Genomic DNA, 9,214 nt, shown 5'->3' on the forward strand with positions numbered 1-9,214 from the left:
TCCTGCTCCAGAACAAAGGAGAGCTGGTGTTCTTGGCTGAGCAATGGGACCAAAATGTCCTGTTCTAATCCACGTGGATACACCCCCTCGTGTTCTAATCCACGTGGATACGCCACCTCGTGGGGCAAAGGGACTCTGCAGACGCAGTTAAGGCTTGTGAGAAAGCAGGGTGCCCGGGCCGCGCAGACGGACCCCTGTGCTCACGGGGTGCAGAGGCGGTGGACAGAACTGTGGTGAGGCGGCAGAAAGGCAAGAGCATGGGGCCGCGGGATGCCATAAGCAGCAAGAAACGGCCTTTCCAGATGCAGGCAGCCCTGCCTACACTCTGATGTTTGCTCCCCAAGACTCTCAGAAGTCTGGGTGTTGTTGTAGGCTCTCCCAGTCTGGGATCATTTGTTAGAGCAGCAACAGGGACTCTCAGAGCTGGCAAAGTTGACACCACTGAGGAAGGCGCCTGGTCCACGGGCACCCGGATCCAGCCATGGCGCGAGCCTGACCCCCAACTTACCAGCTGTGCGCTGAACTCGGGGAGCATCACACAGGTGGCCCCCACCCAGAGTGGACACAGCAGCTTGTTGACCACGCCGTGCACGTGGTGCAGTGGAAGAACGTGGAGAATCACATCGTCTTTACTCCACGCCCACTTGTGGACCAGCCCCGTCACCTGTGGGATGACAGCACAGCCTCAGACGGGATGGAAGCCACCAGGCCAGCCAGGGCCTCCGCGACCGGGGAGACAAGCCAGGAGGCTCGTGCTCCGCTGGCCAGCCCTTCACAGCATCTGGAGGGGATGGGGGCCACGTGCCCAAGGGTCTGCTGGCTCGTCTGCAGACCCCCAGGTCCAAGAACAGAACTGGACACGGTCAGAGCTTTGAGGCAGGGGCCCCAACGCCTCCACATGCGCTCTTGGTGGCCCCCTTCCCAGGCAGGCAGAGGTGTGATCCTGGCTCCAGTGGGCCCTGGGGTTCCAGGCGTCTGCAGGGTCCAGGCCTGAATCCGCGCGCCTGCCCTACTGTGCCTCCTGACTCGGCGCCTCCCTCTTCCCAGCTGAACGGTCACAGCACCCGGAGGTGGGTTCCCACCACGTCCTGAGCTTTGAATGAGATGCACCGTGAAACATGCCCACTGGAATCTTCTGAAAGTCACCCGTGAGGATGCCGCCCACGAGCCTCCATGACCACTGTGGGCAAACACGGACATACGCACCCTCACAGGCGCTGGGCAGCAGATGGTCTCTGCAGACAAGAGGTACGTCTTGCAAGAGACAGAGAGAACCTACCAATGATGCCACGGCTGCAGTCAGCCCGGACTCACTTTACCCCGCCGCTGAGACTCAGCGGCACTGACCTCACACCTCCCCTCTGGTTCTGAGCGTCTCCTATTTTACTGCTCCTAGAGAACGAGAGTCTGGACCATGTATTTTGGAAGCAGGGAGGACAGAAATGGCAGGTTGGTGAAGCAGCTGGGGAGCTCGACTGAGATGCTGAGCCCTGAAACACGAGAATAGCACCCGAAAACGGAACCCAAGTCCTGCACACAGATCTCGAGAGAAGGCTGGTTCTCAGTGCCGAACCTGCGTCTGAAAGTTCGTGCCCCAGCTGCTGCCTCTGAAACCCTCAGCATCATACACGGGCCACACTGTTCTTTGCTGGCTGCGGAGCCCTAAGGAGCCCTCGGGGGGCCCCCGCGTTCCCAGAGCCCATCCCCGGGGTCCAAAAGGCTGGTGGACACTTCTGGCCACACGTTTTAGGGAGGGCCATTAGAACGGGAGGCAGCCACAGGTGGTGGCCTGGGAAAGGCAGGACAGACCCCTCCCAGGGGCCCCGGTATTGCACCCCCGCCCCCGTCAGCCCCCAGCACTCACCATGGCCTTGATGTTGCGGTGAGTGCTCAGCACACCCTTGGGCCTCCCCGTAGTCCCGCTGGTGTAGATGATCATGGCGCCTCGGTCTCTCCAGTTCCGCTCAGGCACCCCCCACGCCCCAGGCTCCTCAGGGGCCGTACCATAGACCGTGGGTGGGAGGGGCAGCAGGGGGACACCCAGCTTCCTGACCACCGGGTGCAGGAGCTCCAGGTACTCCTGGCTGGCGAGGACCACAGCACTCCGGGAGTCCCGGATGAAATACTCCAGCTCCGCCTGGGGGTGCCTCCGGTAGAGGGGGACGGCGATGCCTCCGCTCATCCACGAAGCCCACTGTGCCACCACGTAGGAGACGTCGTTGGAGCACAGGAAGGAGACCCTCTCCTCCTGGAGGTCCCCGTCAGCACGCTCGAGGAGACGGCACAGCTCCCGGGACAGGCGCAGACTGTGGTTGTAAAGGTCCCTGTACGTGTGCTGGCCGTGCTGGTCAACCAGAGCAATCCTGTCCGCAAAGGCCAAGGCGCGGGTGTACACCGGGGCGCTCCCGTCAGCACAGACGGCGAGGGCCGTGTGCAGGGGGCTGCTTCCGCTGCCTCTCCAGGGGGCCAGCCGCTGGGAGGCCACAGCACAGAGCAGGCGCGGGAAGGACATCACGGGACGGGGCAGCATCATGCCAGCCTGATGGACCTGGGGCGGGGCCGGAAGAGAGGAACAGCAAGCACGGTCACCCGTCTGTTCTCACCTCTGCCTGCCCGACGGAGCGCGCCCACTGCACTCCCGAGGTAACCTCCCCGGGCAGAAGGCGAGGCACATCACGTGACAGCTTCCAGGTTCACTCACTGCCCAACATTCGGGCTCTTGTCTCCTCTTAGGGACGAACTTCAAAAGCAGTCAAGATGCTAAAACAATGAAACTTGGTAAAACCATGGAAAAGCGAATTCAGTGCCCTTAAAGCAAATTCTGTGAATAGTTCTTTTTTTTTTTTTTAAAGATTTGATTTATTTATTTGACAGAGAAGGATCACAAGCAGGCAGAGAGGCAGGCGGAGAGAGAGAGGAGGAAGCAGGCTCCCCGCCGACCAGAGAGCCCCATGCGGGGCTCGATCTCAGGACCCTGAGATCATGACCTGAGCAGAAGGCAGAGGCTTAACCCACGGAGCCACCCAAGCACCTTGTAGAATGGTTTTGAGCTGGAAAATGACTAGCCAAGAGGGGAAAGCCCCAAGGAAGGCTCAGCACCCCTTTTCTGTCCATATACGGGCCAAGCCCAGACATGTGGCTCACTTCTGCTCCACGTACCCCCCACAGGGAGGGCGTGTGGGGACATAGGTGTGCGGACACGTCCTGGGAGTGTCAGTTCAGCTTTAAGCTGAATCGGGACTCCTCCCTCTCCCCCTGCTAGTCTAACTATTAATATTAAAATAACTGCCCAGTGCGGCCGGCCAGGAGGAAGAGCCTGCTGAAAGGGGCCGTGGCCAGCCGGCGTCCGAAGGCAATGTCCTGAGTGTCAAGGCAAGAGAGAGCCAGGCAGGGCCAGGCAGCCTCCTGCAGTGGGTCGGAAGCTCTGGCCTTTGCAGGCTGGTGTGGCTCTGCGCCCATGTCCTGCGTGGGGACAGCACCTCACAGGAACAGCCACGGGCGTCGGCACCTAACAGAACAGACGCACGCTTCCCCCATTGCTTCTGCAGGCACAGCTCCATTCCAGAGTCGGGGCCACAGACACGCTGGACCCTGCCGCCAGCAGAACTGGAAGACTCCTTCCCAGAGCCAGGGTAAGGTCGGCAACTACCGTCCGCTCTGGTCTGCTCACTCTTGCCCACCGTTGCCTCTGGCGCGGGGTCACCGCGTCTCCCTTCCTGGGCTCAGCCCCTGGCCTCAGCCCCTTTCTGGGCTGACGTGTTCCCCAGGGATTTCCAATGCGCACCATCTGACAGGGCAAGTGAGACGCCCCTCCCACACTCTGCCGTGTTTGTGCCTCTCAACCTGACCTTCAACCACCCTGTTCAGTCGACAAGGAGACCACCTCTGACCCTAGCTCACGCAAAAGAAAATTCAAAACTGCTCAGCCAGCAGGTGGGCACAGACGGAGCCCAGCCTGGGGCTTCCTCCCTCGGCCGAGCACACCAGAGCCGGCAGCCCCGTCAGCTCGCGACGGCACACCCACCGCTCCCACAGGCAGCTAGGCCCCGGGGACCCCAGACAGCGCCTCTGAATGCCATCGGCCAACAGGACACCTGCCAGCCGTGAACGGCGGAACAGAAGCTGGAAGTGTTGTCCCCTCCGCGGCAGGCCCAGCAGCACAGAGGTGCTTAGGAAAGCCCAGGGCAGGCAGGGGCCAGGCTCCCCCGCTGCCTCCCTCCGGCGCAGGCTCCGTCTCCTGCGCTGCCCAGCTCCGCACGCTCTCTCCCCCAGAGAGCCACGCTTTTCTCTCCTAGAAACTTGTGTGTTATTGTTTGTTATGCGTACCAAACAGTTTTGTTCTCTGTTCTTAACAACAGATTATACACAACACTCTGTAATTACCTAACCGGACACACGCTCCAGGGCAGGGAGAGCTGCCGGAACAGGGTGATGCCTTGAACTCGAGCCGCTCAGCACACTGGTTCTAGGGCAGCTGGGGCTCCGCACGGTCTCTGTGCAGGCCAGCCACGCCGCAGCAGGCCCCGCAGACCTCCGAAGACCCTCTCAGTGGTGGCTCCTTGCTCCAAGGTGCTGGGCAAATATTCATCAACACCCCACAGCCCTCACCGGATGGCGAGCCCTCAGATGCGCCAGAGCCACGCCACTCCCAGATGAGGGAGGGGGGTCTTCCAGAGCCGCGGTGTCCTACCCCTTCTCTGTGCCCTGTCCTGCCCCCACACAGGGTTCAGAGGTGAACTGGGGGCTGGTTCCACATCTCCGGACTTCTGCTAGCATCAAGAAACCTGACACGCGGTCAGGAATCAGTAATGCCATGAGTGCGTCGGACATGCCAGTTTCGGGAAGAAAGAGAGCTGGCGAGGGGCAAAGCAGTGTAGCCTGACAGGTTTCCTGTCCCCCACATCCTGCAGACCCTCCTGTTCCCCCTACTGGCAGTGGGGAAAACAAAACAGTGTGCAACTAGAAAACCTGCTACCCAGCCTCTCTGGCCGGATTCTTGTCGGGGAGAGTACACTGGAGATGTCCCGGAGTGTGCGGTGGAGGGGACAGTGTCCTCTGGGGTGCTAAGGAGCAGGGCACCCCGGCAGCTAGAAAAGCTGCTTCTCCCAGCCCTCTCCTGGGAGAGGTGGTGCCCAGTCCAGGTCTCCCCGGCAGAGGGAGGGTTCCCCTCCAGGATCTCAAAGCACAGACACCTCCTGCCTCCCTCACTGGGAGAGGGGAGCAAGCTGCCTGCGTCTGCCGGGGCCCGAGAAGCAGCACCATCCCGAGCCAGACGGCGGCCATGAGAAGCTGGAGCCCGGCGCTGGCGACACAGAACTGGAAAACAGGGCTGCGCCCATCTTCCTCCCTTGTGGGGCCTCGGCCGACTCCACAAGCAGGGCTGGGGGTGGACGCCGCGAGAGGCGGTCACAGCAACAACCGCCAGAGAACCCAAAAGGGAAAGTCCCCTGCCCTAGACCACAAAATAACGGGAGAACTGGCGATCCAAGTCCAGGCCTGGCGGGTCCCCCTACACTCCCATTCGGCCGTAGGACAAGCAGCAAGGAGTGTCCATGATGGGGAGCTGCCCGGAGAGGCTGACACCTGAGTGACTCAAGAGGTCTTGGCAGCCAGGCTGCCCCCAGGACCGGGGGGGGGGGGGGGGGGCTCTGGCTAGGGCACCAACTCGGCCCTCCCAAAGGGTAATTCAGTGTTACTTCCAAGATAAGACAAAACTAAAAAACCTCAGAAAATACAAGCCCTTTGCTCCCTAAGATGTACCCTCAGAAAACAGTCAGAGATGCACCGAGGGGAAGTTCACGACAGCACTATTTATGATACTGAGAACTGGTTCTAAACCAAAGGGTCCAGATGGGGTCTACGGAGGTCAGCCAGGGAGGGCACGAGCTGGCTGCCAGGCCGTGTCCTGCAAGAGTAGCAGCCACGGGCAGGTAAACCCCGTGTTCGTAAGTCACAGGGGTGCAGGGGATGTCTGTGATTTCTCAGCACTTCCCCGTTTTTTCCAGTTTTTCGGAAATGAGCATGTACGACCTTCGTAATCTGATTTTTTAAAAGCCTAATAAATGTCACTCGTTCCTTAAAACTGGAGATGCTTGAACTTCAGTATTAGTATTTTCTCTCGCACACACACACAAAAAAATTTGCTCTGGATGGTGGGTCTCCAGGTTTGTAAGTATCTGTCGCTCTCCGATTTCTCAAATGGTAGCAGCAGACACCAGGAGAGAACGGCAGTGTCCTCTTGGCTAGGACTCCTGGTTCACAGACGTTTGTGTGGCCAGTGACGTGCGTCCCGCGGACACACAGTAGGCGCACGCACACACGCCTGCGGCCATCTGTTGGAGGGACCCGGCCAGGAGCGGGACGCTGCAGGTACGCCCTCCTGAGAGGGGCAGCGGAGCTGCCGCTGGGGGCTGGGGCAGGAAAGGGCCTCTGAGCCAACGCGGGGGCGCCTGAGCTCACAGGGGGTAGTTCCCGGAGCGGATGTCCAGAAGAGGCCCTCCCAGTGCTCACCCGGGGCCTCACAACCAAAGTAACTTACTTTGGGTAAATGGCCAGAGTCCCCTGACAAGAGGCTGCCCTAACGTATTCTCCCAGCGAACATGTGGGGGCATGGGGTCCTCCCTTCAAAGCAGCTTCAAGTCACTCAGGTTAGTGACCCAGAACTCGCTCCGACACACACAGAACAGAGCTACATCTTCATTTTAGCTTGAACAGGCACAAATGCCAACCTCTGGAGGGCAGAGGGCGTGGGTGTCTCCCTCGCCAACGCCTCCAGGTCCAGAAAGACCAGGAGACGCCCCTCAGGAGAGCCCCCCCAGCCGACCCCGGGGCTCCTGTGGTCACGGGGTTCCCGCCGCTCCCAGCGGCACGGCCTGGAGGGAATGGCCACGAAGGACGCGCAGTCAGGCCACCGGCTCTCCCTGTCGCCGCCGCCCGGCCTCACCGACCCGAGCACGGAAACCTGCGTGCCGGGGAGCTGGGCTGGCCCGGCGGTCCCGGAGGGGCCACGCGGCTCTCGGATTCCGCAGGAGCCTGGCCAGAGGCGCGGCCGGCCGGGCAGCCTGACCCCGCACACCGCAGACACCGGCGCCTCGAGCGGCTCCGGGGCTGCGCGCGAGGCCGTCGTTTCGAGGGAGGCCTTCCCGGGGGTCGGACGCCGGCCCCGCAGCCCCGACCCCGGCCCCGCGGCTCCGACCCCGGCCCCGCACCCCGCCCCGCCCCGCAGCCCCGCCCCCGGCCCCGCGCCCCGCCCCGCCCCGCCCCGCAGCCCCGACCCCGGCCCCGCAGCCCGACCCCGGCCCCGCAGCCCCGACCCCGGCCCCGCAGCCCCGACCCCGGCCCCGCAGCCCCGACCCCGGCCCCGCAGCCCGACCCCGGCCCCGCGGCCCCGACTCCGGCCCCGCGGCCCCGACTCCGGCCCCGCGGCCCCGACCCCGGCCCCGCGGCCCCGACCCCGGCCCCGCGGCCCCGACCCCGGCCCCGCGGCCCCGACCCCGGCCCCGCGGCCCCGACCCCGGCCCCGCGGCCCCGACCCCGGCCCCGCGGCCCCGACCCCGGCCCCGCAGCCCGACCCCGGCCCCGCGGCCTCGGCCCCGCGGCCCCGACCCCCGCCCCGCGGAAGGCGGCTGCTCACGGGGCTCGCGGCCCGCAGACCCGGCCGCAGGGGACGCCGGACCCCGCGGCAGGACCGACGTCGCGGCGCACGGGAGGCTCCGCTCACCGGGGCCGAGGCCGCCCGCGCCCCCACGGCCCCCGGAGCCGCGCCTCGGGCGGGTCCCCGCGCTCCCGCTGCGGCCACGGGGGCGGGCGGGTCGCGGAGCCCCGCGCGGGGACACCCGGGGGCGGCTCTACCTCCGCGCGCCGCCTCCGCCCGCGTCTCCTCGCGCGGGTCCGCGGCCGGAACCGGAAGCTGCGCGCGCACCCGCCGCGTCCGGCGCCCGAGCGCGTCCCCCGGCGCCTGCGGCCCCTCGGAGGCGGGTTCCGGGCGCGGCCGGGCCGGGGGCTGCGGTGGGGTCGGCGGCCGCGTCCGCGCGAGGCCGTGTACAGCCCGACGGCCCAGGTCCCTCCGGCGTGCGGGGCTCCCGCGAGGACGGCGCTGCCCTGGGGCCCACCCTCCGGACGCGGGCGGCAGGGAGACCGAGCGCGGGAGAGGGAGAGGGAGGACGGGCCGGGCCGGGCCGGGGCGGGGCGGGGCGGGGCGGGGGGCGGGGGTCGGGAGGGCGCCCGGGGGGTCGGGGGTCGGGGGCGCAGCTGCCCCCGCGTGCGGCGGAGCGGGGCTGACCCGGGCTGGCCGCGGCCGACCAGGCCGACCCGAGCTGCCCACTCGCCCGCGCGGACCGGCCGGCAGCGAACGCGGGCGCCCCGAGAGCGCGGGCTGCGACCTGACGGCCCCGCGGCGCGGACCCGGGCCAGAAGGCCGAGGGACTCCGTGCGCTCAGCGGCGGACCTTTGGCACGGACCTTCCCACCCGACGGCAGGCCCCAGGGAGCTCCCTCGCCCTCGGGCTGCGAGGACCCAGCCAGGCCGCGGACCCGGAGCCGTCCTCAGCCCGCGGGAGGCGGGCCTGGTCTCCGGCTTGCGGGGCTGTGGGTTCCCGCAGACGGCAGCCCGCGGGACGCCGCCTCCGCGCTTCCCAGCGCCCGGCCCGCGGAGGCCGGACTCAGATCCCGGCATCCGTCCGCTCCCACGCCTCGCGGGGACCCTGCGGACAGGTGGGAGCGCCCATCCCGGGGGCAGGTGACACCGGCAGGTTATCGGGTGCCTGTGCTCCTTTGAGAGATCGGAACAAGGGAGGGAGAGTTTGCGCGCAGAGAGGGACAGGCACGCAGGAAAGGGATCCGGAGAGAGGGTGACCGTCCAGAGAACACGGGAAGACACGCAGCGGAGGCGGAGATCGTGGTATCCTGGAGGGCCGTTCCCGCAGCACTTACAGACACAGCCGTGGACACATCTACAAGGTGTCCACTCCCTGTGAACGTCGACCTAACCAAGTGTGTGGCCGAGCCTCCGCAGGAGGGATGGGATACAGGAAGGTCACGGCTGGAAGGAGAGAGAGTGCGGTGTGTCCACCACAGCAGCCACAGGGACGGGCCGCGGGTGGAGGCGGTGCAGGAGGGAAGCAGCACCACCTCTGTGGGCAGAAAGGGGAGGGGGGTCCCTCCAACCGGGTGTAGCTGTGATAAAATCTTTTTTTTTCCACTATAAAATCATCTTA

The 9,214-nt window shown here is 65.3% G+C and overlaps 2 protein-coding genes across 9 annotated transcripts in view; one reads left to right on the forward strand and one right to left on the reverse strand.

Annotated features, from left to right (window-relative positions):
* ACSF3 (acyl-CoA synthetase family member 3) overlaps positions 1-7,913 on the reverse strand; it is a 48,688-nt gene extending 40,775 nt beyond the window's left edge. For 2 of the 8 annotated variants that reach the window (XM_059150748.1, XM_059150745.1), the window contains exons 1-3: positions 4,384-7,164; positions 1,865-2,548; positions 509-664 (exon numbers count right to left, since the gene is read on the reverse strand). In XM_059150748.1, coding sequence (XP_059006731.1) covers positions 509-664; positions 1,865-2,533 — 825 coding nt within the window. In that variant the 5' untranslated portion in view covers positions 2,534-2,548; positions 4,384-7,164. Of the gene's footprint in view, positions 1-508; positions 665-1,864; positions 2,549-4,383; positions 7,166-7,633; positions 7,822-7,851 lie in introns of those variants that run through there. The other 6 variants (XM_059150744.1, XM_059150746.1, XM_059150743.1 and 3 more) reach the window with 6 other exon arrangements.
* On the forward strand, positions 6,882-8,740 carry LOC131818690 (basic proline-rich protein-like). The gene is made up of 3 exons (XM_059153322.1): positions 6,882-7,148; positions 7,268-8,070; positions 8,251-8,740. The coding sequence occupies exons 1-3, from the start codon at positions 6,882-6,884 to the stop codon at positions 8,738-8,740; spliced, it is 1,560 nt and encodes a 519-aa protein (XP_059009305.1).
* Positions 8,741-9,214: the final 474 nt, after the last annotated feature.

The sequence above is a fragment of the Mustela lutreola genome, chromosome 16 (genome assembly GCF_030435805.1).
Source record: "Mustela lutreola isolate mMusLut2 chromosome 16, mMusLut2.pri, whole genome shotgun sequence".
NCBI lineage: Eukaryota > Metazoa > Chordata > Mammalia > Carnivora > Mustelidae > Mustela > Mustela lutreola.